Source organism: Drosophila santomea, chromosome 2L, assembly GCF_016746245.2.
Source record: "Drosophila santomea strain STO CAGO 1482 chromosome 2L, Prin_Dsan_1.1, whole genome shotgun sequence".
Taxonomy (NCBI): Eukaryota; Metazoa; Arthropoda; class Insecta; order Diptera; family Drosophilidae; genus Drosophila; species Drosophila santomea.
In genome coordinates, this window is record NC_053016.2 from 96540 (window position 1) to 123197 (window position 26658).

General features: G+C 41.6%; 4 protein-coding genes across 11 annotated transcripts; 3 read left to right on the forward strand and 1 right to left on the reverse strand.

The window, feature by feature from the left end:
* The first annotated feature begins 6479 nt into the window (after positions 1–6479).
* Positions 6480–13943, forward strand: LOC120448136 (dedicator of cytokinesis protein 7). Of its 2 annotated transcripts, XM_039629958.1 has the most exons (13): positions 6480–6620; positions 6709–6790; positions 6852–7021; positions 7070–9549; positions 9599–10185; positions 10245–11441; positions 11503–12234; positions 12290–12421; positions 12480–12660; positions 12735–12913; positions 12968–13338; positions 13695–13733; positions 13798–13943. In XM_039629958.1, exons 1-13 carry the CDS (start codon positions 6580–6582, stop codon positions 13817–13819), a joined length of 6213 nt encoding a protein of 2070 aa, XP_039485892.1. In that variant the 5' UTR covers positions 6480–6579; the 3' UTR covers positions 13820–13943. The 2 variants fall into 2 exon arrangements, with proteins under 2 accessions (XP_039485892.1, XP_039485901.1); XM_039629967.2 differs by having other exon boundaries at positions 13695–13943.
* A 169-nt stretch (positions 13944–14112) lies between these two features.
* Positions 14113–15912, forward strand: LOC120451642 (cysteine-rich with EGF-like domain protein 2). Of its 2 annotated transcripts, none has more exons than XM_039635507.2 (3): positions 14113–14643; positions 14768–15196; positions 15278–15912. In XM_039635507.2, exons 1-3 carry the CDS (start codon positions 14190–14192, stop codon positions 15523–15525), a joined length of 1131 nt encoding a protein of 376 aa, XP_039491441.1. In that variant the 5' UTR covers positions 14113–14189; the 3' UTR covers positions 15526–15912. The 2 variants fall into 2 exon arrangements, with proteins under 2 accessions (XP_039491441.1, XP_039491450.1); XM_039635516.2 differs by having other exon boundaries at positions 15645–15912.
* Positions 15811–18521, reverse strand: LOC120451633 (sodium/hydrogen exchanger 8). The gene is made up of 5 exons (XM_039635495.2): positions 17739–18521; positions 17278–17681; positions 17158–17222; positions 16768–17099; positions 15811–16711 (listed from the first exon to the last, which is right to left on the reverse strand). Exons 1-5 carry the CDS (start codon positions 18410–18412, stop codon positions 16237–16239), a joined length of 1950 nt encoding a protein of 649 aa, XP_039491429.1. The 5' UTR covers positions 18413–18521; the 3' UTR covers positions 15811–16236.
* A 949-nt stretch (positions 18522–19470) lies between these two features.
* LOC120449522 (S-adenosylmethionine synthase) lies at positions 19471–26054 on the forward strand. 6 transcript variants are annotated; one of them, XM_039632054.2, is made up of 7 exons: positions 19471–19601; positions 20367–20588; positions 22179–22256; positions 22324–22446; positions 23509–23621; positions 24273–24952; positions 25017–26054. In XM_039632054.2, exons 2-7 carry the CDS (start codon positions 20465–20467, stop codon positions 25123–25125), a joined length of 1227 nt encoding a protein of 408 aa, XP_039487988.1. In that variant the 5' UTR covers positions 19471–19601; positions 20367–20464; the 3' UTR covers positions 25126–26054. The 6 variants fall into 6 exon arrangements, with proteins under 6 accessions (XP_039487988.1, XP_039488005.1, XP_039488013.1 ...); XM_039632071.2 differs by lacking the exon at positions 19471–19601 and adding an exon at positions 19707–19863; XM_039632079.1 differs by lacking the exons at positions 19471–19601; positions 25017–26054 and adding exons at positions 19874–19988; positions 22574–22686 and having other exon boundaries at positions 24273–24340.
* The last annotated feature ends 604 nt before the right edge of the window (positions 26055–26658 follow it).

A 26658-nucleotide genomic window follows, 5' to 3' on the forward strand; every position in this document is an offset into this window, starting at 1 on the left:
TCAGAACTCAACGAACATTTGTGATGAAAGTTTTGTATACATATAGTGTAAAAATGTACATATATATGTTTGAAATTGGAAATGTATTTGAGTCTGGATGAATACCTCCATACGTTTTGGGTAAAAAAAGATCAGTTCTAGGAAAAAGTTTAAATTTTGCAGATCATTCTTTCGTACGCCGCACAACAAAAAAACTTGCCGCTGGAATACAAGAGCCAGTTCCCTAATATCATTAGGGTTCTTTTCGTCTTTTTGTCTGATATCCTTAGCAGATGTACACTGGGCACGAGTTTGAGTCTGTCGCGCGAAATGCTTTTTGAATGATGACTTTCGTTTTTTTAGAGACTTGTTCTGCTTTTAAAGTATGCGATTGGGCTGCGGGCTAACCTGTTTTCTTCGATTGGACAGAGCCCAGACTTCAGAATCCCCAGTGTAGCAACCTGAGCAGTCCTCCGCTACCGTCGTTTAGGTCGCGATCAAGCCTTTGTCAAGCTGGAAGTTCAAGGATAAGAATGCTGGACTTCCAAAAATGGTTCGTGTACGTGTCGGCGAAATTTGATCTGTCCCTTTAAAAATAAACCATTTTTTCCGTAGGGCCCAGCTAGAATTACTTCGGAATCATTTGCGAAGATATTTTTATAAAATTAGGTAAAGTTGCGGTTACTGATTTGGCTTCTGTATGAGGACCCAGCACTACGTATTCGAAGTCAGTTTGGCTTCTACTAAAGAATGTGCGTTTCAGCAGAGATTAAGTCCCAAAAAGTACCTTGTTGACGAACATGCATAAATCGATTTACATTGATTTGGCTTCTGAAAGACATCTAAGAGAAATAATAATGCTAATATTCATTTAATTAAAGTGGATATCGATACCTGCCAACGCACATGTATTTCTACATATTTTCTACCTGTCAGTCTCGGCATGGAGCTGCATACATACATACATAGACGCGCAGGATGATGGGATGTCTCAATCACTAATTGCTTTCAGTCTGTTTGGACTAATATCTGGCCCTTGCCAATAGTTTGAACGGGAGAACGCCTGGGAGATTGATAAAATTCTTGAAAAACTCACCGAAGTCAGGTAGTGGTGACTTCTCAGAATATTCGCGCTTAATGTCATCCTTCTGCTGAACCTAATGTACTATTGGTTGCATATTCCAACTTTTGGAAAGCCCATTGAAATCAAAAAATCTTTTATCCGCGCTTTCCATTTAGCGACTTTAAAACGCTTCGCTACTCGTTAGAGCCATCTCAATACAGATTCCTTCCACATAGTAACATAACGTTGCCGTAATAAGCACATGTCTCTCCATGTGACGTCACGTTTATTCTTGTTACGTTTAGTATTAACGAGTGCAGTGAAACCAACCACCGGCCTTGGCACGTGGTTATGGAATTTGCGTAACTCACTCTTACCGATACCCTCGATTCCGTTTAAAAACGGCCCAAGTTACTGGACTTAATATTGATTTAACAATACAGAACGCTATAGTCGACTTCCTTGACTATCAGATACCCGTTAGTTAGCTGTTCCTAGTGCGTAAAAGAAATATCAATATTTTTTGGCATATATATATATATATATAGCAGGAAATATTTCACTTGCCGCATAATCTCCTTACCACATTTTTCAAATGCCTACTCAGAGCCTCCCTCCATCAAATAACAGACATACAAATATTCTGAAGGGCGTTTGGTAAAAGGATTTCTAGCAGTAGCCGACTTAACTAAAATAACTTAACAAAATATTTGCGGAAAGAAGTTCAGATCCGAATTCGGAACACATTTAAATCTCTCCTGGCTCAAAACGCCGGATAAGACACTCGGGCTGTTAGTGCCAACACATGTGTTTTCGGTCAGAGGCGTTTTTTAGCTGCGCTCATGCTGAATTTTCTTGTGACCTTTGCCGGCGTCACCCAGTTTGCAGTTTTCATGGAATCGGCGCCGTCGGCGGCTAATGGCACATATGCTGACCAGAAGGATAGGAAAAACAGACATATCCTTAAATTCAAGATGTGTGAAACTTGCACACAGTGCTGAGAATGGCGACAAGATGTCTTTTCATTTGCGTGGGAATATGTTGTGAAAATGGTTGTAAGTGCAGACATCTGTCCAAAGGCGAGAGTATTGTAGCTATGCCCTATGCAAGCTAAAAAGCTAAGGGTTTTAAGGTCCAACGTGTACCACTTATTTTTGAAAACGTGACAGCCGCAAGCGAAACTATACAGCAGCACCAATAACATGCGTGCCAGAAATCATACCCATGATATAAAATTAGACGCTAAGAAGTACGTTATTAATGTCAAAATCTAAAAAATTGGACTGCCTGCCAAGCCCAACGCAGACAACCCGGACAACCCGTACAATCCGGCCAATGCAAGGACTTTGCACGCAAGAATGAAGAAAAAGGAACCAGAATGTTAATGAGTCCAGACATCCCCCACAGCAATTCCCACGCTTCTTGTACGTAAAACACCCGCAAGCGCAACCGTATCTGAAAAAAATGTTAGCAAAGCGTTGGCCTTCTCGTTGACCGTATCTGCAATGATTGCCACTGTTTGCCCCAAGCCCCAAAAATACGAATACTGTGGAGGAGAAATCACACAGAGGCAATGAGGCAGCAGCACAAAATTGTTAATATGGACGTCGATACAGCAGCAAGATCAGAAAATTGTTAATATGAAAGTCGAGATCGCTCTGAGCATAAGTTTAAGTTACCAATGGGCAGCAGTGCCGAATCGAGGCAGAGAAATGGGTTACTTAATAGAATGTCTTAGCATGTGGGTATGTCATGCACCTCAAAAGTGTCTATTTATACCCGCGTGTGCATGCGCTTTGAGTTGGTTAGCACTCTTACCACTCTTGAATTTGTATCTGTATCTGTATCTGTATCACTCATGCTGAGTTCCGCGAATACATTGGAGCATCGCTATTTGAAATATGATGAATTGTATATCAGACATTTGCAGTTTCAACTATATTAAATTGGCTAATGCGCATGTCCCTAGATCTGATGCACGCACATGCAAGGAAACATTTTGACATTTTTCGGATTTACGGTACCTGTCTTCGATTTGGCCCTTTCAGGCACTTACTCCTGTTGCCCATTTGCCAGTGGGTACTGCTCAATATCCTTGTCATAAAACTGTTTTGTGCACTTGTCTTTTGTTATATAGCAAATTTCATAGTTGAAGTCAACACACAAAGGACCAGACAGCAGACGATTTGGTTAATTTTTGGCTGGCGCCAGACGCACAGCTGGTTGCCGTGGCCTCGGCCGTGCGATTGCAGTGTCATAAACGTAATGTAAATAAGTATAGCAGCCAACGGGACGGCACAGGTCCATTCCTTTGCCATCGGTGGTGTATGGTGTTTGGTATCTGGCCGACCGACCAACCGACCGACCAGATGCATGCCCTGGTCGCGCCTTGACGTTGACACGCATGAGCGTAGCCGGAAACATTTCACCAGGAGAAGGCACACTCGCACCTATAGCTCCCTATCGGTACGCCCATGCTGACACATGCCATGCCATGCAGTGCGATGGTCACGGGCTATTGGCCACTCATTTGCCAACGTTGGCGTATTCGCAACTTCTACTTGTCCACGACGAGCTAACTGGTTTGAATTCTTCATTTGCGTGCCGAAGCATCTGTTGCTCTGTCTATGCGTGCGAGTAACCACGAGCATCCTAAGTCGTAATATTTCCCTTTAAAATCACTTTAAACGTGTCTGGCTGGATAACACTTGATATCAAGAAATAGTCCTACGATTGTATTCCATGTCGCCCCACTAATTTAGCGAGTCTTCTTGGGTAATATGTTTTAAATGATGGCAAGCTAGTCTTTTCGATATTTCCCGCATAAACATGGCACAAAAACCGGCACCTTTATTCTCAGCGCTGTCTGTGTTTTCAGTGGTCCGTATACACCTTGTCATCGTAAGGTGCAGACCAACTGCCACTACTACTGATGATCTGCTGGCGGTCATCGCCTGTTGATCGTTTTTATCCTGCGTCCTGCCTAAACTAATAACTGCATCGCAGCCAACTGCGGTTGGGCTTTTCAGGTGCTTTTCGAGAGTGGCTCATTCAGTGGAGCCGGGTAAAAGCAGCAGGTAAAACGACCCTGACGATTGGATGTAAATTTCTACGAAAATTAAGTGGACAAATTATTGACGAGGATGTAGCTGATGCATTTGCACATATGTACATATATGTCTATCAATGGTCTTTATCACGTTTCTGACCTTATGGACTTCAAGCATTATAAAGGGCGGTTTTGCCCATTGTACATAATTTAACGTCTTTGGAATCAAGTACACACCATTTTTACTAACAAACGTGTGATACATTTGTCTGGATCGCCAAAAATAATCAATAACTCCACACCTCGAAAGGTGCTAGACAGTTAATTTATACGGTTTCATTCGTATATGTATACCAAAAATAGTACAAAGCGTTGAATATAAATAGTTACTTATAATTAAATTAACACATTTCTGCAATGTTTGCTCTGCAGTATGAATTTAAATTTAACTTGGCCTTTTATGCTCTTAACATATGTAGTTCCAAAACCAAGTGGAGTTTTGCTAGGATCGAATTAATATTGTATCCGAAAGTTGAGCGTGAAGAGGTTCTACCTTATGATAGCGCTTAACAAGATAATACCACTCTGCACATGAAGAAACTTGGCGCCAGCCATGAAAAATATGTAGACAATTAGAATAGCATTTTGGCGCTGCTCTGCGGACCGATTCATTAAGATGTTCGGGGACGTATTTATAAAATACGTATATATTCACGTATGCACATATGTATATACATATGTAAGTGAGTGGCGATCTCGTCGTGAGGCTCTATACAACATCTTGTCAGAATGTCATTAATTGTACTTTGTACCCGGCGGCGGATTCTTTTTGGCAACGTATGTATGGCGATGGTGGCATCTGTCGCTCAAGTGTCTTTAGTTTCTGGCACAAAAGTTCAAAACGAAAGAGCGGTGGCGTCCCAGACGGCGTCGCCTGTGGGGACATAACTTTGTGATGCAGCTGCAAATGGTTCTATTGAAGCTCTTTTTATCATTTGTTTATTTTTAAAATAATTTTGAATCTTTGTTAATTAATTGATTATCTCCACGAATGGGATTAAGGTGGCATAATATGATGCATAAAGCCGTAGCAGTACCCGAATCCCATATTTATGTGATGGCTCTAAATGCCCAAGACGTTAACGGTCAATAAGGCGCAACCCTGGGGTAAAATGCACATAAACAAATCTGGCGACAACGCAGCTGGCTATTATGGGGAAAGCACTTCTGTGGACGGGCGTATATGTATATTAGGATGGAAATAATTGCACACAGTTCGTCATAATTTGTCGTGGAAACAGATGAGGTCAGAAACGAAGACCGCTACACTTCAGTGAAACAGGATAATAATAATAATGTTTTATATAAATTAAAAAACAAACATATTCAGAATTTATTTTTTTTAAGTTTTTGATAATACATTTAAATGATATAAAATTTAAATATAATGTACACAGGTAATGATTGTTTTTAAGCTTTAAATTTAATTTGTTTAGTGCATGAGAACTCATTGTAAAAACGGATGAAACGCAATTACTGTGCAGTGTATGAGCTTAAAGAATTCATTAACAATTTCGCCAGTCCCATTTATATTAGTAATGAGACAATTCCTTGGGAAAGAATACTTAATTTGTGACGCTCTTAACTTTAATGGTTTAAAGTATTGGTCTGAACATTCTGTTGGCCTAAAGTGTACCTTTGTTAAGCTGATCATCGAAAGCAGTGCAATCCACAGCTATTTAACGTCATCTCCCATTTTACCGCCGTCAAAATCCGAACAGCCTCCCACTGACAAACAAGCCCCTTCCATGCATGTGGTATGCAGCTCGTAAAAACATAGCGCATCCTAAGGCGGTCGGAATGTGGTGGCTTGCTCTTAATCTAAAAAAAACTCGCTAAAGTCACTGCAGCTGTTGCTCGTGGGTGAAAGTGAAAACTTGTGGCACATGTTGTTCGGCCGGAAGCACAATAGAATCGAAATAAACTGCCATATGCATGATGAGTTCGATTTTCATACTTATTCTCTATTAGATAAGGACTATGAAAAAATTTTCTTTTTTATGATAGTTAAACCAGTCTATTAATAAAATGTTTTTAAAAAAATTTACACCTGCGAAAAATTTAAAAAAATATTAAAAGAACATATCTACGGACATAGTATATAGAACTATGTAATATGAAAAATTTCGATTTAACGCTATAGTCGATTTCCTCGGGTATTATATAGTGACAAAAGTGGGCGGTTAGTGGGTACGAAAGTAATTTTCCAAAATTGACAATACTATTACATTTTTATGCGGTTCAAAATCATATTAGAATTGGAACCAGTTCATCTATACCGGCTAACCGCTCATCTCTAGCAGTTTAAGATTAATCGATGAGTATGGTTATCGACGGCGCTGCGAGTAAACCAATACAAAATTAGGGTTTTTTGTCTTAAAATAAATAAGAAAACAAATAGACCACTTAAACATAGGAATCTCCTAAAATGTCGAATGCGCAGCGCTCGTTTGTGCAAAAAGTTTCAAAGTAAGTTGTTCACTAAAGGCAATGGCTTTATTTAACAAAGAAACGCCCTTAATTCGTGTATATATACATAAATTTGTAAAAACCATAGGCAATCGGCTGCGGATGTACGAAAAAATGTTTCTGTTTGCCATTTATCAAAGGCAATAGACCCATCCCTGTGTGGTTCGTCGGTAAGAGTACTATTATTTAAAATATATCAATTCTCTTTAAAGTATTCTATTTGTTCCAAAGGTGTCACCGACAGAGCCCCTTGACTACGAAGAATTTCTCTCCCAGCATATGAACATTATCAACCGGGACCCCTTGAAACATATATTGGACTTTCCTCAAGGAGATGTCACTGTAAAAATCATTCCCCGAAAAATCCGAACAGTGGATCACATTATTCCCAACGAAAACTTGTATGTATGCACTTAATTTATACAACAGCTAGCTACAGTCTCTTTTAGGTCTGATTTGCCCCATCACGTACAAGAATGTGTGAACTGCTATACGCGACCATGGAAGGTGGTTGAATATGCGCAACGGCACCTTTCCAGCTCTTGCTATATCCGCGAGCGTATCGACCGCGGAACCATAAGTCCCTCCGCGTACCAGCAGGAATTCGAGATCGACAAGGATTTTTCGTCATTTGAAGAAGCGTTCGCCTATAAAAGCGAAAGCTGCACACCAAGCTCTCGGCAATCCATTGCAAGTTTGGCTTCAGTTAGCTCTTGTACGGACACTTTGACCCCGCGTGGTTCTTGGGCTAGCTTTGACCTTCGACGCTCGGTTAATGACCCACTAATACCAAATTTGCTTGACAATGTACCTCCGGAGCATATTGATCAATCCAATGAAGCACGCCGGCAGCAAGATCGACAAGTGGCTCTTTTTTCACTGTATCCGGAATCTGATGCGGAGGAAAACATTGAACGCCGCCTGCTCGCGGAGATTCCTGTTGAACATATGGGTCATCGCATTCAGGTTAAATGCCTACAGCTTCGGCTTGAGCTGGAAGTGGAACCCATATTTGCATCGATGGCCATTTATGATGCCAAGGAACGTCAAAAAATTTCAGAAAATTTCTATTTTGACATGAACCCAGATAGTCTTAAGCGCATGTTGTCAAGTCACGTACAGTGCGCAGACATAAGTACCCAAAGCCACTCGGCCATATTTGAAATTTCATATCCGAGTAATGATTTGTTTCTCGTGATTCGTCTCGAAAAAGTTTTACAGGGTGACATAAACAATTCTGTCGAGCCCTATCTTAAGGAAGACAAAGATAAATACCGAGAGAAAGTAAAATCCAACGCTGTGGACTACTGTGAGCGACTAGGCAAATACCGAATGCCTTTTGCATGGACAGGAATCTACCTGACAAATGTTTTTAATGGCGACAACTTTGAAAGCAAAGACGCTGGCGCCGCGGAACGGGATTCTCTTGGAAGTGGTACTGGCAGCAGTTTGGGTACAGCGCCAAGCTCCAATAGCTTAGATCGTAAGTCTTCCACAAGTAGCTTTGATCAACTAAGGCGAAAGGCAAACGATATGAGCGGAACACTTACCCGACGTGGTTCGCTTGAACGAAAGGAGAAGCACCGATCCTGGTCTCCAGATGACTTTGCAAACGTGGTAGAAAACTTTCGTCCTATCACTATAACAGTACCAAGCTTCTTCAAACAAGAGGCAGATAAAATGAAAGACGAGGATTTGTACAAAATTTTACCAGAGTTAAAACGACCGAGTTCAGTTATGAAGAAGTACAAATGCATACCAGGTTCTATTAAATTAGAAATATCACCTTGCGTCGAGGAAGCCAAGAATGCATTAACGCCAGAGTTGGCAACAATAAACCCCCAAAGTGCAGATAACGTTCGTCCAGTTAAGGAAATCTTGGAATTTCCGCAATCGGCAATTTACAACCCACATTACACCTATCGAAACTTGCTCTTTGTGTCACCAAAGGAGCTAAATTTCTCTTCGCGAGCAGGATCTGCTCGAAACATTGCCGTTCGCGTGCAACTAATGGCTGGAGAAACCCCAAAAGATGCAGTCAATGCCATCTACGGCAAGTCGTCTTGTCCCAAATTTTCTACTGAAGCATTTACGGCTGTCAATTATCATAACAAATGCCCATCTTTCTACGATGAAATAAAAATAGCGCTGCCTGCATCAATAAAGCAGCATCACCACTTATTGTTTACCATTTACCATGTTTCATGTCAAAAGAAACCACAGGACGTGCAGCCGTCAGTAGAGACTCCTATCGGCTACACATGGCTGCCCTTACTGGAAGATGGAAAACTTAAGGTTGGAGAATTTAATCTTCCTGTTATGGTAGAATCACCACCGGAAAATTACTCTTTCATACCACCGAATGTTCACCTGCCTGGAATAAAATGGCTGGACAATCATAGAGCCGTGTTTTCCATTAATGTAGAAGCAGTGACTGCAATTCATACATTGGATTCCTTCCTTGATCGATTCTTCTTAATTTGCGAATATCTAGACACTCGAAATATACCTTCCCACATAGGCGAAAATAATATAGAGACAGAATTAAAGAAATGCTTGCTAGATATCGAATATGCAAATCGAGAGCCATTAGTGAGGCATCTACCACTAGTCCTGGACAAGCTTATCGAATTGTTGGTGGTGACCCACAAAGTGGGTGGACAAGCCATGTCTCTGGGATCCACGGTTTTCGAAGTTCTTTGTTTAGTATCGTCTTTGTTGTCAATACTTAACGACGATCAATACGACCAATACGGACGGCAAAGTTTGCTATCAACATATGTGCAATTTCAATCTAAAATTCCGCATCCATTTCAAAGCAAACAGCGACTGACATGCAGTCGCAGCACAACAGAAGACTTGCAATTAAGCGAATCGTACACCCTTTATGATAATGTGTTAGCAAGTGGCCGAAGTTTGGATCGCAAAGGTAAATATATATTTTTTGAACGCTTTAAATATAACATATTCTTTTTCAGAATTGTCCATTGATATCCTTCAATCGATGGCAGCACGGGACGTCCAAGTCCGGCTACTGCACGAAGAATTAGCCCTGCATTGGGTCGTTGCAAGTGGAAAGGCAGCAGACTTAGCCATGTCAAATTCGTGGTTTTTATTTGAGCTCATTGTCAAGTCTATGATTGAACATTTGCATTGTTCAAATACTTTGAATGGTCCCCGCAAACATCGATTTCCTCATCAGTTTAATGATGATCTATCCACCCTGGTGCACCTTGTAACAACAAAAGTGGTCGGCTACCATAGTAACGAACCTAAGTTAGCGCAGTCATTAAATGCAAGTTTAAGCTTCTTTATATTTGACATATTAAGCATCATGGATCGGGGATTTGTCTTCGGACTGATCAAAACCTACACCAAGGTTCTGATTTCTAAGAATGCTTCAATACCTGATCTAATGAACTATAAAATAGACTTTTTAAGAATTGTGTGTAGTCATGAGCACTTTGTAGCTTTAAACTTGCCGTTTGGTACTTCCTACACAATGGTAACTGCGCCTTGCAGTCCCACGCCAAGCACAACGTCGAGCAACAGCCAAACTTCTTGCGTAAGTCGTAGTACACACAATACACTTTCATTTGTATTAATTTCTGGTTTTATTAACAGGGATCACTGGACAGAGCTCTTCACGCCGATCTAAGTCAAGAGTTTCTGCAACAACATTTTCTAATCGGGCTTGTTCTGAGCGATTTGGCAGCAGTAATGGAGGTGCCAAACCCCCAATTACATGGAAAAGCAATTCGATGTATTCGCAACCTCATGACATCTCACGATTTGGACGCTCGATACAGCGAAACTGATGCGCGTGCAAGGGTGGCTGCATTATATATACCGCTACTATCCATAGTGATGGATTGCATTCCTCAACTGCATCAACACGGCCTTGAGCAGGATCGTCTGCAGCAAATAGGTCAACTTGAAGACTATCAAGGACCGCATCAAACTATTACAGCATCAACCATAAATCCGGAAGTGGCATTTGCAATATCGGGAAGTCGTCCCTACTCCTACTTGAATGAACAAGTTAAAAACAAACTGCCCCTTAGCTCGGAGAATACTCGCCATTTATTGGTGTGTTTTCTGTGGGTGCTGAAAAACTTGGAGCGCAACGTTTTATACCGCTGGCTTTTGGATTTAAGTCCGCATAGAGTGCACCAAATGCTGCAAGGTGTTAATGTTTGCCTGAAAACTTTCGAGTACACAGGACAAAAAAACGTCGCCACTCTTAAGCGAACGAATACACAAAGTTTTAGGAAAACTGGATCTACTGACGTTAAGGAAAAGTTGGAAGAATGTATTAGAGGCACAAATTCAGCCCGGTATGATTTAATAAATCGCCGAAAAGATCGTAATTCAACAGAAAAATTCCGTTGGAGGAAAGACCAGATGCCATATCGCTCACAATATGCTGATGGTGTGGGAAAATGTGAGCATGAACTTGAATTGAGTCATTTCATCGAAGGCTCTTTGGCTACTGAAGTGGCTCTTGTACTTCTCGATACCCTGGAAATTATTGTTCATGTTGCTGCCAATCTTTATCATAATCTTCTTGGAACTGTGCTAAAGGTGCTTCTTCATTCCTTGTCGCGGAATCAATCTACTTTGGCCTTGCAAAACTTGTTTGCCTCCCAGCGCGCCTTAATTTTTAAATTTCCAAACTTATTATTTGACGACGAGACCGACATATGTGCTGATTTGTGTCTAATTTTACTAAAACATTGTGGATCCCTTTTGCCCGGAATACGATCACAGGCAGCTGCATCACTATATTTACTAATGAGACAAAATTTCGAAATTGGAAATGTAAGTTTTGTTTCATTTGTTAAGGTTTAAAGAACTAACTTAATGGTTTTTTTTCGTGTAGAACTTTGCCCGAGTTAAGATGCAAGTGACGATGTCCTTAAGCTCCCTAGTTGGCACAAGTTCAGTTTTTAGTGAGCAATCCTTACGCCGTGCACTTAAAACAGTGCTAGTTTATGCTGAATCCGACTCCGACCTGCAGGAGACATCTTTTCCTGAGCAAGTACAAGATTTGCTTTTTAATCTGCATATGATACTGTCAGATACTGTTAAAATGAAGGAGTATCAGGAAGACCCAGAAATGTTGCTTGACCTTATGAATCGTATTGCCAAGGGATACCAAAATAATCCTGATCTACGGCTAACTTGGTTGGAAAATATGGCTAAAAAACACCGCGAGCGAGCAAATCACACGGAAGCCGCCATGTGCTATGTACACGCTGCATCTTTAGTCTCTGAATATCTTAGCATGTTGGAGTCACAAACACATTTGCCTGTTGGAGCTGTAAGTTTTCAACGAATTTCTCCCAACACACTAATGGAGTCGGCCGTGTCGGATGATGTGCTAAGTCCCGGCGAGGATGGTATCTGCCTAGGAAATCATTTCACTGAAACTGGGTTAAAGGCCTTGCTGGAAGAAGCCTCCAATTCTTTTCAAGTAGCTGGCATGTATGAAGCTATGAACGAAGTGTACAAAATTCTAATACCCATATGCGAGGCAAACAGAGATTTTCAAAAGCTAAGCAAAGTTCATGGAAAATTGCAGGAGGCATTTAATAGAATATCCCAGCTACAGGTAACAAAATTGTGTTATTTTTACCAACGGGAACTATACATATATTTTTAAACAGGGTAAGAGAGTTTTTGGCACATACTTTCGTGTTGGCTTCTATGGTGGAAAATTCGGAGACTTGGATCAGCAGGAATTCATTTATAAGGAGCCGACCTTGACAAAGTTGCCCGAGATATTTAGTCGGCTTCAGGTATATATTGCAATTTAGAAACAAAAAGTTTTATTAAATTTGTTAAATCCCACGTTAGAACTTTTACACTGAACGATTCGGACCGGACTCTGTGCATATCATTAAAGATTCTAATACAGTTGATGTAAATAGTTTGGATCCCGATAAGGCTTACATTCAGATAACTTATGTTGAACCCTATTTTGAAACATATGAAATGCGTCATCGTGAAACATACTTTGAGCGGAATTTCAATATAAGTATGAGATGAACTACAAATTTAATTGAAACCGAAAATTATAATTATAATTTAAACATTTTTTGTTTTATGCAGAACGTTTTATATATGCCACGCCTTTTACCAAAAATGGTAAGGCCCATGGAGAACTACATGAGCAGTGTAAGCGGAAAACGATCTTGACCACGGCGAATCACTTTCCCTACGTAAAAACACGCATTATGGTAATCAGCAGACAGCAAATAGTTCTGGAACCCATTGAAGTGGCAATTGAAGTAAGTTAAGTGGTAATATCCCAATAGTTAATAATAATAAATTTCGTTGCCCAGGATATTCAAAAGAAGACATTGGAGCTGGCAGCTGCCACGAATCAAGAGCCAGCCGACCCCAAAATACTGCAAATGGTGCTCCAGGGATGTATTGGAACCACCGTTAACCAAGGACCGATGGAAATGGCGAGTGTGTTCCTTTCCAATTTATCCGACGGAACCACTGTACCGACAAAGCACCAAAACAAACTTCGGTTGTGCTTTCGCGAGTTTTCAAAACGTTGTGCTGATGCTTTGAAGAAGAATCGCAATCTAATACTTTCAGACCAAAAAGATTACCAACGAGAGTTGGAACGTAACAACGATCGGTTCATTGAACGATTGACTCCCTTTATTACTCTTACAGCAGTCCAGAATCATGGCGTTGTCAAGTAAGTTTTTATTTGTATACAGTGGAAAGGAAAAATCTATTTTGTATACATATGTATATGTATTTAAATTCTTATGTCTTTCTTTTTTGTTCCTCTACGACCTACTCTATATTAGAGAGAAAAAATGATACTTAGTTATTCCCATTTTTTTGGGTTTAAGCTAAATATAGATTGGTTTCTAAAATAAGTCATAATAGTAGGTAAGGAGTAAACATAAAAACTACACTACATGACTATTTTAGAAACCATCTATGCAAAATCATAAATTAAATTACTGTTAAATTTTAGCTGACCAAAGTGACCATTAATAAAATATTCATTTACTTAATTTCTTTTCCAAATATATCCAATTCTAGGGCCAACGCGCACAACAACAAAAGTACTCCTTTGAAATGGTAACTCCTTGCATGACATAGTCTGCAACCAATTATAACAATACTTTTGGTTTTTCATGTCTAGCGTATCGGATTATTTTAAGTGAAACTTTAATTTTAACTTATCGATCTCTATAGTTGCTAATATAACAGCGTAACTCTTCTTAAGCATATAATAGATTAAGCGAAATATTATGAAGCAAAAGAAATAAATTTTACACTTTTTTACTATTTTTACTATTAACTAAAACCGTTAGTCTTAGGTTGGATGATTGTCAAATATCGCATGGGAGAAACGGTCCTCTTTGGTGTTAGATGAACTGAGAGTGGGCTCCGTGAGGTATCATTGCCTCACGAGGCCTATCGATTTTAGCGAAACTATCGAGTGTACTATCGATGTCTTTATTCATCGATGGTGTCGGCTTCAATTACACGTAAACTCAGATAATTCGCCGGCTAAAAAAAGGCCACAAATAAATGATAATGAGACTCAAGGATTGTTGGCCCGCAGCGCTAGTATTCATAGCCGCTGCATCGGCGTCATTTTCACCCGAAAAGCCTGTTCCTCCGCCCTGCAGGGCGTGCACCCAGCTCGTTGGCTCATTTAGGGCAGGACTCGAAAGGACAAAACGTGGACACGCGGGCGGGGACACAGCATGGGAGGAGGAAAAGTTGCGTTCGTACAAGAACAGCGAGGTGCGGCTGGTAGAGATCCAGGAGAAGCTATGCTCAGACGGAGAAGTGATAAACAAGGATCACTGTCACAACCTGGCTAACGAGCACGAGGCGCTTCTCGAGGACTGGTTCACCCACAAACAGACGGAAAGTCCGGACCTGCATTCCTGGCTTTGCATCGACCAGCTAACTGTGTGCTGTCCGGCGAACACCTACGGACCAGATTGCCTGCCCTGCACCGAGTGCAACGGAAATGGTAAGTTATGATATGCAAAAAATATTAAAGCCCACCTACATAAGTATGTCCTCTTTGGCAGAACTTTGTAAGTTATTTTAATTTAAGGTTGCTGTTTTCGTTTAATTCACACGACTAATTTCAGGAAAATGCAAAGGAGACGGAACTAGGAAGGGTAACGGAAAGTGCAAGTGTGATCCCGGCCATGCGGGTCCGAACTGCAACGACTGTGGACCGGAGCACTACGAGTCCTTCCGGGACGAAAAGAAATTGCTGTGTACACAGTGTCATGCGGCCTGTGGGGAAGGAGGCTGCACGGGAGGTGGTCCCAAGAGCTGCCGCAAGTGTAAGAAGGGCTGGAGCATGGACTCGGAGGCAGGATGTGTCGACATCAATGAGTGCTTGGAGCAACAGCGTCCCAACTCTTGCCGACCGCAGCAGTTCTGCGTGAACAATGAGGGCTCCTTCAGTTGCCTGGAGTGTGATCGCTCCTGCGATGGTTGCGATGGTGATGGTCCGGACATGTGCAAAAAGTGTGCGGATGGCTATGAGTTGAGGGATGGAAAGTGCCATGGTAAGTAAAACTGCAATTAAATATATTTGCTTTTAAGCCACGAATGGCCCACTATCTTTATTGCGCCTCCGATCATTAAAGATATTTCTGCGGAGCAACGCAGCAACTACGTAAGCTATACACGAATGCTTACCTACTTCGGAATGTGCGTGGCCACCTGCGTCATCTTCCAGAGCTCCACTCACATTGCTTGGGGTTGCATTGTTGGGGCGGCAGTGGCAGGGTACATTGCTGTTTCCGAGTACTGGATCAACTCGGAGGCAGAAGGCGGCCACCAGCCCCAAATAGATACAAAACAGTTGGAGGAACTAATCATGAAGTCCTTATAAGTCAAAAAGTCATGTCAACATTCCTTTCATATTTTTTATGAGATACACGAGAGTTTTGAACAGCATTATCTTTTAACATTTCCCTAAGACATCTAACGATTTTTGTACTTCGTTTGCAGTGCGCAGTGATTCAGACTCCACGGTGCTCGGTGAAGAGTCCACGCACGAAGAACTGTAGAAGTTACCAAAACGCACACCTTTTGTAGACAATTTTACTTTAATAGTTAATATTATCAATTGATATGTATTTATAAATTAGAATTTCAACAAGCAGGCCATGACCAGTTTTTGTTACACGTACCACACTTAGATATTTATTTGGTTTCAAAAATGTACAAAATCACAAATACAGCATATAATTCGTATCAATAAATATTTTAAATTTAACTTACTGACGTAGTCTGCTTATGTGATCCAAATTTTCATTTTGAAGACCATCTTTCGTGTGCAATGTAATACTGCTTAAAGCGGATTAATAAAGGAGCTACCGTGATCCGAATGAATCATTGCCGTTGGATCTTACAAAATGAAAATTTTGGAACAAGAAAAATATACACAACATAACAACCATCACCGCGTTATATAAATAAAAACTCTAAAAACATTAACTAGAGGAACAAGCATTAAATACGATCGTTCCCTTTGGCCTTCTAAGTTCTTCAACACAGTCCGTCACAGCTGCAGAGTTCCCTAAAACAGCCCTGAAAATCTCTAGGACCGTGTCAAATGACTTTGACTTGTGCTCGCCGCTAGTCCTATCTCTTCGTCAGATTCATCTGAATCCAATGGACTAACTCGAATGGCTTGGTACCACTTGTTAGTCAGGTCAGCCATCTGTGACTTGCACTCGTGCAATTCCTGACTATTGAACCGACGTGTAAAAAACGGAATAAAGTACTTGCGATCCATGCGCCCAAAACGATCGCGCGCTTGGGTAAAGGTAACGTCCTCTTCCTCAGTGAGTTCAGACAAGTGCTCAGAGTCGATTGCTTGACCCCATTCGCGAGTTTTTGACAGGGAAATAGATTTTGACCTTTTCCGACCGCTGCCGTTGCGACGTCCTCCCTCCTCAGTGGTACTCCTTCCAGAGCCGCGTGCACGTCGCTTTTTTCCGGGCTTAAGGTACTTCAGCAGTGGCATTGTGGAGCCCCCCAGAACTAGCGTGGTAAATAGCACAATGATTAATCTGAAATTTAAATTCTTCAATGACTGTGCAACATTTACAAGCCGGAATAAGCTCACGTAGTTGTTATGATGACGTGTCGTTTCTCCTGGCTGTCAAGATTCAAGTGCAAAGATAGCGCGTAGGAAATGGCGCCGCGTAGGCCCGAAAACCACATAATGAACTGCATCTTGTTATTGATCTTGTGCTCGCGAAATTTGTTGACCAAAAACGCGAGTGGAAAAATATTGCAGGCGCGACCAATGAGGCAAAGGACAATGGCCCATATAACAAACGATAGTTCAACTTGATGTTTAAAGGAAAAGATGGCTAGTCCAAGATAAGCAAAGACGCAGGTCTCTGCAATGAAGGCTAGCGTTCTCATCGTCTGTTGCATTGTAATTTGAGTAACCTACGATTAAAAAAGTTTAAACAAAATATAAAATAGGGAGATGATAGCAATGACTTACAGTGGATAGGTTGAAATGCGTGTAGTGGGACATCACAATTCCGCAAAATAGTATAGCCATAATACCTATTGTTGAAAAAAAATGTAATGTTGAGACTCATAGCCAAAAACATTGATATACCGCTTAAATGTATTCCCTCTGCCAAGACGTAAGGTGCGTAGGTAAACATTAGCATCATTGCAAACTCGAGGGATGGATGCTTTCGGAGATCGATGTGCTTCAGAAGGAGAGCCGATATTAATGCAAATATGACTCCAATGCCTGCCGACGCAAAGAACATCGCGCAAAAGGTCTTCAACGCGCTGAACATGGCTTCTCCAGTGCTGGCTTCAGCATTCACGTTGGCGGATTGGGTGATTGATGCAGTCAGCACAATAGATATGGCGTCGTTGAGGATGCTCTCGCCGAATACCAACATGTTGAGTATGGGGTCTACGTCAAGTGCATGGAAAATTGCCACTGTTGCCACAGGATCAACAGCAGAGATAAGTGAACCAAAGGCAAAGGATTCCGAAAAGCTTAATCTAAAAATGACGAGAAATTATTGAATGAACTTGGCAATTGATTTGTCTTAAACTTGCCGAAATGCCACCTCTGCCAGGCCCAGCAGGTAAATCCCCGCCCCGATGACCAGTGCAGAAATCGTGGTGCCAAAAATGGCAAAGACCAATATGGATCCGATGTTCTGAAAGAAGTTTCCCTTGTGAAGATTGTAGCCGGACTCGAATATAATGGGCGGCAGGAGCACCAGAAAGAAGCCCATGGGCGAGAACACCTCCTCTCGTTTCCAGCTGCCATTCTGCCCAGACATGACGTTCAGCGAAAGGCCAATAAAGGCGCCCAGAAAGACAACCACAATGCTCTCCGGCAGGTACTGGAAGCCGGTCTGCAGCATAGAGTGGATAAGCAGGATGCCCAGCATGATAACGCAGATGACGAAAAACAGTGAGAGGGAGGAGTTGTGCTCCTGCTCGACAGCATGGGAATCGATGAGAGGCGGCTCTGTGACCACTGTGGATGTGTTCCCCTTCCTCGTAGTGCTTGCATTGCCAGGTGCCGCAGTCGAGGGCGGGACCTTTCCCAGCGGACTGCCTGCCAGGTCGTCCGACACGGTGTGCGTGGAGTTACTACTATCTGGCGTGGTGATGTTGCTGGATGTGTTGCTTTGGGGCATCTTCTGTCCGCTGATGCCTTCCGCCCCAGCTTGCACCAGGAGAAAAAGTGCAGCCGCACTATAAGCTACCCAAACCCTCATTTTGGCCGACCAAATGTGACGTGGTCGTGAATAACGCTCGCATTTAACTTTTCACTATTTGCTCAATTTGTTTTTTTCACAAACATCTGTTTATCGCCCTATCTGACGTATATCGGGGAGAGTTGCCGTATCATTTCGGTTAACTGGCGCGTGCTTTTCATATATTCAAACGGAAATTGTGAGTGTAATAGCGTTCCATGTATTTAACATTTAACTGTATAAAGGATGAATTTTAATAATTCGCTTATGCGCCCAGTCATGGTGCGGGGTCACATAAATAGCTGATAGCTCTTGTGCAGATGGCTTGAAAATGGAGCTCATTAAGAAAGAATAATAATTCGGTCAGATACTTGTTAAGAACGCTTCTTATTACTGGAAGTGATAAATAAGTAAGTTTAGATAATTACAATAACTGACGGCATCAGCGATTGAGAATAAATGCAGTGCCACAATCTAGAATTTGCAGGCACCAGCCTTTTGTGCTCAGGAATAATGTGCCTTGCGCATCTGTTCGTTGAGGCACACGCGATCTTCTATGGCCCCAGGGGGGTCACACCTACATAATTTGAAAGATAATGGGGCTTGTTGTTTTCGGTTATTTTCAGTGGGTATTAGAATTTTTAAAAATGTACATGCAAAAACTGATTACCAAGCGCCTTGATCTTCGCAGACCTTGTTTGTCTTCTTGGCTGTGCCATGACGTGAGCACTTTTTCAATAGTACAGATTGTACAAATAGAATGAAAACCCTAATTGACGACTTTCCTTGACTAGAGAGTGTCGAACGATTCATCCACAAAAGGTCAGTCACTCCACGTTAAGGGAAAGCTAGGGTTTCAACGGATACATGTGTACATTCGTTTCAAAATTCGCCTCGAATTGCGCTTCGGGTAGCGATTGGCTATATCATCAAATACATATGTATAACTCAATTGCTGTATATAAGAGAAGCCGAGAGAGCAATGCTAAACAGATTTTAAAAATTAGGTATATAGGTGGCTGCCGTGGTAGCACATAGTTTTGTTCTGATAAGCTCTTATTTCTTGCCGACTCATCTTCTCAAATGCTGTCTACAAAAATTTATAAATATTATTCGCCTGTAAAAGTCACCCGCAGTCGAACGCAGGTTGAGCAGGAAGCTAGTCGAAAATATAGTCCATATCTTGTCGGATCCTTTGTTCAAAATCCCAGTGAGTATAACCGAAAGGATCTGGAACTAGATTCGCTACAGTTCACTCCCGAGCGGGGTGGCAACGCTAGGCGACGGAACAGCTGCTTGAAAACCAAAAACGTGGAGATACTGAAGAAGTAAAGTTATTTGAGAGTACCGAGAACGCTAGGAAAGTTCCCCAAAGAGCGCCCAAATAAGTCCCAAAATAAAAATCGAGTCAGCCGAAGAGAACCGCCTCCTCCGTTTGCTACGATAAGCAAAGGCCCGCTCTCTCGTTGGAGGTATAAATTCTGAATGACATTAAAAATGTGCGCTCTTTTTCTACAGAACCGTCGCCACGATAGGACGTGTGTTGGCTGTGCCGCTGATTTGGTTGCCGTCGCTGAACCAGTAGAACTCAGAATCAGTGTGTATATTTTGTTGAACCAATAGCTAGTCAGCTAGACAGTCGAACACGCATTTAAAACAACTACAGCTACCAGCACTCAGCCCTCGCCCAGCGACTAGTTTTGCTGTGAACCCGCGCAACGTGCTTGTCGTGTATGTAGCAACGATTGTGGCAAACGCGCAGCATAGAAACATAAAAGAAGGGCGATTATATAAAAAACTATAAACGAAAAGTGTGCAAATACCGGAAAATCCCAACAGCCTCGAGGCGGCCTATAGCGCAGATCCGCGAATGCGAAAATAGATGTGTTTTGCATGAGTTCGGAAAATCAATTTCGTTAAGCGTTTTTTAGCAACTGCTAATGTCGCCTCTCTCTCTCTCTCTCTGTTCCCACAGCTCCACCAACAATTTAGCCGACCGGAACTCGGGTTATAGCACTGCTCCCCCATCGCACCTACAAACTCCGAGCTAGTTATCACCAACTACCCATCAAAATGCCGCAAAAGACAAACGGACACAGCGCCAACGGGTGCAACGGCAGCAATGGCAACTCATATGATATGGAAGACGGTGCTACATTCCTGTTCACTTCCGAGTCCGTTGGCGAGGGTCATCCAGGTGAGTGGTTCATGAAAACATTGCCATTGCATCTGCGGCAGCTCCTATTGCATCATAGCGTTAGTGTCGGTGTCAACCCCGAAACAGTCGCAAATGCACTTTCGTGCGTAGTGAGAGCTGTTTGTTTGCGTCGTCTGGCGGAGCTCATAACCTAACCAAACTGTTTCTCCAGCGTCTGAGGCTCATCTGTCTGAAGTCCCTGTCCGTGTCCCTGTTCCTGTATACCCATTTCCACACCTCCACCGTCTTCTCACTACTGCCTACCGCCTGAACTCTAACAAAATGGCGACGAAGTGCTGTGCAGCATACCTCTGCTGATTTCTACCCAATTTGCGCGTCTTTTGTTGTGACTGAGAGGTGGAGGAAGGGCCAGTGCAAAGCGTGCCTCCGTTGCATCGCCCGGTGACAAAGCCGGAAACCTGGGACCACCGAAAACAGCTGGTTTCTCTTGAAAGCCCCGCACATCGGCGGGCCAAACCTTGTGCTTGGATGGGCAGACGCAATTTATAGACTGGTTCTTTATCGTTTGCGGCTCTCACATATGTATGTATGTATAGAGAGACTACGTCATGCGCACCATGTGCTTGCGGCTCATGGGAGATGCCAAATTGAAGCCTTCTCTACGCTGTTCTACGTTGTCCATGCACTTGTACACTTGATAGCAGATGACGATCAAAACAAGGCTAAAATTTGATCATATCTAACAGTTTTCTAGACCGCTGTCAAAGCTTATTTTTTCCACCGAAGTTGCCAACCACGTGTTTTGCTCGAGCTCAGTCTTTTCGCCCCTGCCAGAGTTTGTTTATATCACCAGGAGCGACCAGAATAGTAATGTGTTTGACAACATCTGTTGATAAGCCGAGCGACCTTTTATACTACGCATTGGTTACTTTTACTATTCTGTATTTTATAATGCTAATTAAGTCGACTTTGCAAGCTAGCCCTAGACAGCCCTGATGATAAGCGCCTAATGCCATTCAGAAGAATAAACCCCAAATGGTTGACATTAATATCACCTGTCTTTGTGTAATGAATGAGTGACAGACTAGCCGGAAATTAAAAACCCTTTCACCCATTCCAGGGCTGCTACTTAACACCCTTGACCTAACAAGTTTCAAACTTCTTGAAATAATTTTCCCAACTGAAATCGATACGATGCGCCATTTTTATGAGTCAACAGTTTTGGTAATTTATGTTGCTATTGCTGACGCAAAATTCGAGTTCGATAACGCTTTTACTACGAAAAGCTGCCGAATGTTGAGCGTGTCCAATTACGCGCCAAGTTTTAAACCAAAGCGCGAGCACTGCGACTGGTATCGGATGAAGCCGACTCCAAGGATTTCATTAGCGATTCTACTTCGAATGTCATCATTTTGTGTTTGGACAACACAATGGTCGCCCTAGGCTCTTGGGAATTGAATTTCGCTGGCAATAGCAGAAAGATTAAATGAAACCGCATGGCCTAGCAAATTTTCATGCCTTGCACCGACTAACAATTTGGCACGTTTCTCCTCCCACTCCCTGACCACAATGCTTGCCCCTGCTCCTTTTCTTACCTCTTGCTTACCTCTGTTTGCCTTCTTTTTGTAGACAAAATGTGCGACCAGATCAGCGACGCAATCTTGGATGCCCATCTAAAGCAGGATCCCAACGCGAAGGTGGCGTGTGGTAAGTGTTTGGAAATCCGATTTGTGTAATGAAGTTCTTTTAACAATTTCCTTAATATTTAATACAGAAACCGTCGCCAAGACAGGCATGATTCTGCTGTGCGGCGAGATCACGTCAAAGGCTGTGGTCGACTACCAGAAGGTTGTTCGTGAGACAGTGCAGCACATCGGCTACGATGACTCCTCCAAGGGTAAGTGTCAACTAAGTACATAAACAATTTGTGGGCGGGTATTACAGTTCGTTCCTTACGTCGATCTTACGTACACTACTGTTAACTCAATATTAAATAACAATAAAATAAAATAAAACTCAAAAAGGTTTCGATTGGAAGACACTTAACCTGCTTGTAGCCATCGAGCAACAGTCGCCCAACATTGCTAACGGCGTTCATATCAACCGCGAGGAAGAAGACGTCGGCGCTGGTGACCAGGTACAGCAAAGCTTTCCGTTCTCCTACTACCGCCTAGACCTAAGTGATGCGGAGAGTGTGTGTGCGTTCGTTCGTTTCGTTCATTTGTTAAGTGTTTCCCCTTAATTCGTATCTTTCCCACATTAACTTGGCTTGCTCACAGGCCGCCGAGTGTTTCGCCTTTGTCATTAAAAGCAGATGAGCAATGGGAATAATTTTTTTTTCTTGAGCACCAGAAAAAAAAATGTTCGTAAGCTGACATCCAAAACTGACTTTTTCCCCACATCTACGAACCATTTGGTCAAATACCATCATTTAGAGCAAAGTGCAGATAACAACTTAACAAATGTACCTCAAGCAAATCTATAATGACTGAAATACATAACATAGCACACATTTGAAATACATTGCGGGCGTTCTAATCACATAAATTGCATTCTAATAAATTCATTGAGAGATTTATGAAACCATACAAATTTACGCTAGTTACCGTTTTATGGAACCAAGAGGAGTCTTGCATGCGGCTTGTTTGACCAATGGAAGAAGACTTAAAGATATCCTTATCTTTGGTATATAAACAAAATATAAAAACACTAGCCATAAACTTATTTCAAGGGAGTCCCTTGAACATATATATATATAATTATAATCTAAAATAATAGGGTGTTTCAAATCATATTATAAACATTACTTACAGACATTTTCCTGTGTATGTGCACCATTGCTGCGCTCCTCTCTTTTATCTTTCTTTTCGTTTCATATAAAACCAATCTCGATACAAACCAATACAAAACTTTAAACGATATTGTGCACTTTGCAATCGCGCTTCGAAATTCACAAAAGGTTTCGATTTCAAAACGTGCAATGTGCTGTTGGCATTGGACCAACAATCGCCTGAGATCGCTGCGGGAGTGCATGTCAACCGTGCCGAGGAAGAGATCGGTGCCGGAGATCAGGTGTGAATTAGAAGCAGTAAAGAAGTAGCAGTCTCGGCAGGCCGGGATCGAAGGCCCTTTCCGAAGAGCGACGCATCTTTTTAATGTTTATAGATAGTCATTCAGTTAGATATTCATGGTGGTAGGGCGTTACTAAGCTCTTTGGAAGGGGTGTTATAACCACTTCTATAATTTCTGTTTATTGTTTCCTTTATATACTTTCGTAACTAATAGAAGTAGTGTATGACGACTTTATCGCTATTTCCTTTTAAATTCATCTGTTTGACACTGTATCATATTTAGCGCTGCAATATAGCTCCAACCAACCATTTGATCGTGAAAAATCCATTTCATTTAAATATTGACTTTTTAGTCAATGCTACAATTTTTATTAGATATAGCAAAGGCACAAAACCAATGCACAATACTGCTCGCTCATACATCACTAACCTAATTATGTTAACCGCTTTTCGACTGCTAAGAACATCAAAATTTTCTCCACATCAAGAGCAATCACAGAGCTATCAATGTCTTACCTAATGCTTGGTTTACCCTTTCCTAACCCAAATGTATTTTATTTACCTAACGCTACTAATACTTTTTGGTTTTGGTTACTTTAAAATAGTGGTTACCAGTAATGATTATTGCTACAGCGAAATAAACTTTTTGCAGGGAATCATGTTTGGATATGCTACAGACGAAACCGAGGAATGCATGCCCCTAACCGTTGTTTTGGCTCACAAACTAAACGAAAAGATTGCCGAGCTGCGTCGCTCAGATGTCTTCTGGTGGGCTCGCCCCGATTCCAAAACACAAGTCACCTGCGAGTACCTCTTCAATCAGGGATCAGCAGTTCCCAAGCGTGTCCACACTATTGTAGTGTCCATGCAGCACTCTGAAAAGATTTCGTTAGAAACCCTGCGCTCGGAAGTAATGGAGAAAGTGGTTAAAGTTGTCATTCCCGCCAAATACATCGATGCGAACACCATTGTCCACATCAATCCATGTGGGCTCTTTGTCATCGGTGGACCAATGGGTGACGCTGGGCTTACAGGACGAAAAATCATTGTAGACACTTACGGAGGCTGGGGCGCCCACGGCGGCGGTGCCTTCTCTGGCAAGGACTTCACCAAGGTCGACAGATCAGCAGCATACGCAGCACGCTGGGTGGCCAAATCACTAGTGAAGGCCGGTCTCTGCAAGCGCTGCCTTGTCCAAGTGTCGTACGCCATAGGTCTTGCTGAACCTCTGTCCATAACTGTGTTCGACTACGGAACTTCCGACAAGTCACAAAAGGAACTCCTGGATATCATTCGTCGCAACTTTGACCTCAGGCCCGGCAAGATTGTCAAGTAAGTTTCAAGCTTTAGATGCTGAAACATATCTCATTAATATTGTCTATATTTTTGTGTGAAGGGACCTTAACCTGCGCCAGCCAATATACCAGCGAACCAGCACCTATGGACACTTCGGACGCGCCGGCTTCTCGTGGGAGGAGGCCAAGCCTCTGGAGACTGATAACTGACTAGACGCTGAAGCGTCACAACCGCAGTCACCATATGCTAAAAGGTCTAAGCTATCCTTATCTTCATCAGCGTCAAAATTAACAGATACCCAAGCACCAACGTAATTTTTAGTTTTGTTTTTAAAGTTTAAAGTCAGTGGAAGAGGCGGCATAGGCTTGCCAACTCTTTTGGGCTTTCGTTTCTAACTGATCCTGTGCTCTTCGCTATATAATTTAAACCATTCTGATGTGTGTAGTCTTCTCACACAGAACTAGTTTTAGTCGTCTTAATACCCACTTATATATACCTAATAGAGGGCTCCAAAACAAGTGATGAGCTTTAGTTATGCATATACATAGTATAGTGTCAGTCGATTCAGTAATCACAAAAAACTAAAATCAGTAGTTAGTATCCCCTTCAAATGCAACTTAATTATGTTGGTGTCTATGGAAATTGTATAAAACAGTAAAATCCGTTGCGTAGAAATTATGCAGCATTCTCATGTCCCCATTGTAAACTTATTTTTGTATCTTTTAACATTTCAATTTGTTGTATGCGTTGTATATGTTTAACCTAAAGTTTTAAACAACTCGATTGTATGTACATTACACTCTGTCTTTGTATTTTCTGTAACCAACCATAAGATAATGTATTTTCCTTTACAAAAATATATTAAAGATACAGATAAAAAGTTTAATTTACCTGTATGCACAGTACGTACATTTTAATCGTAAATACAACAGAATTTTCAATGTCTTAACTGCCCAAATAATGTCAACCAGTTCATCAAAGCCCTGGTTTTTCACAAAAAACCTAATGAGATGCCCATGAAACATTTTAAACTGAATTATTCTAATATTACAAACAAATCTGTGTACAAGAGCAAATTTTCTTAGAAAGCAAATCCCATTTCATATGAAAATTGCAATAAACTTAATCAACAGTTTAATTTTAGTTATTCTGCTTACTGTATCTTGTAGTGGAAACAATATTAGTTTGTTTTTTTTCTGAAAGTCGGTAATTTCTAGTAATGTATAAAAGTTTTGGTAATTCGAATTAAAAATTCTGAAGCAGTCGCCGATAAGAAGAGAATGCAATCGATATATCGATATGTCAAAATCAACAGTGATTCGCGCACCCATTTTGATCGATTAGTAAACGGCTTGCGGTTTGTTAATTATGTTTTGGCGCAAAGTTAAGCTTCACAAAATTCACAAAAAGTGCGGTGAAATCAATAGTGAAAGTGCTTTTGGTAGTGTTCCATGTGTTATTAGCGGTCCTGCTTTCAAAAGCAACGCGAATGAATCGCCTAGTAAGCCAACATCAATAATATTTGCCTGCCAAGGATTTATCGCAGGTTAGAGTCGCCGGTAAAGGCTAAGGTGCTCAAAATATTTTCGATGCTTGCTTTGTGTGACGTCTTTTGAGCTGAACAGCAACGCGGATAGCTGCCCTCTTTAAAAAGGTAAATGATAAAATTGTTTCATTAAATATATTTATATGTAAGTCATAAAAGTTGACACTTGGGTAAATTCCTATTATTGCAAAGTTAT

Bases quoted from the DNA above. Each gene is read 5' to 3' on its own strand.
- LOC120448136 (XM_039629958.1), top strand. From the start codon at position 6,580: ATGTCGAATGCGCAGCGCTCGTTTGTGCAAAAAGTTTCAAA. The intron at 6,621-6,708 runs GTAAGTTGTTCA...TAAAAACCATAG, and splicing joins TTTGTGCAAAAAGTTTCAAA to GCAATCGGCTGCGGATGTAC. The intron at 7,022-7,069 runs GTATGTATGCAC...AGTCTCTTTTAG, and splicing joins ATTATTCCCAACGAAAACTT to GTCTGATTTGCCCCATCACG.
- LOC120451642 (XM_039635507.2), top strand. From the start codon at position 14,190: ATGATAATGAGACTCAAGGATTGTTGGCCCGCAGCGCTAGTATTCATA. The intron at 14,644-14,767 runs GTAAGTTATGAT...GACTAATTTCAG, and splicing joins CACCGAGTGCAACGGAAATG to GAAAATGCAAAGGAGACGGA. The intron at 15,197-15,277 runs GTAAGTAAAACT...CGATCATTAAAG, and splicing joins GAGGGATGGAAAGTGCCATG to ATATTTCTGCGGAGCAACGC.
- LOC120451633 (XM_039635495.2), bottom strand. From the start codon at position 18,412: ATGAGGGTTTGGGTAGCTTATAGTGCGGCTGCACTTTTTCTCCTGGTG. The intron at 17,223-17,277 runs GTATATCAATGT...TTTCAACAATAG, and splicing joins AGAGGGAATACATTTAAGCG to GTATTATGGCTATACTATTT. The intron at 16,712-16,767 runs GTGAGCTTATTC...TTTAAATTTCAG, and splicing joins CACGTCATCATAACAACTAC to ATTAATCATTGTGCTATTTA.
- LOC120449522 (XM_039632054.2), top strand. From the start codon at position 20,465: ATGCCGCAAAAGACAAACGGACACAGCGCCAACGGGTGCAACGGCAGC. The intron at 20,589-22,178 runs GTGAGTGGTTCA...TTCTTTTTGTAG, and splicing joins CGTTGGCGAGGGTCATCCAG to ACAAAATGTGCGACCAGATC. The intron at 22,447-23,508 runs GTAAGTGTCAAC...AATTCACAAAAG, and splicing joins CTACGATGACTCCTCCAAGG to GTTTCGATTTCAAAACGTGC.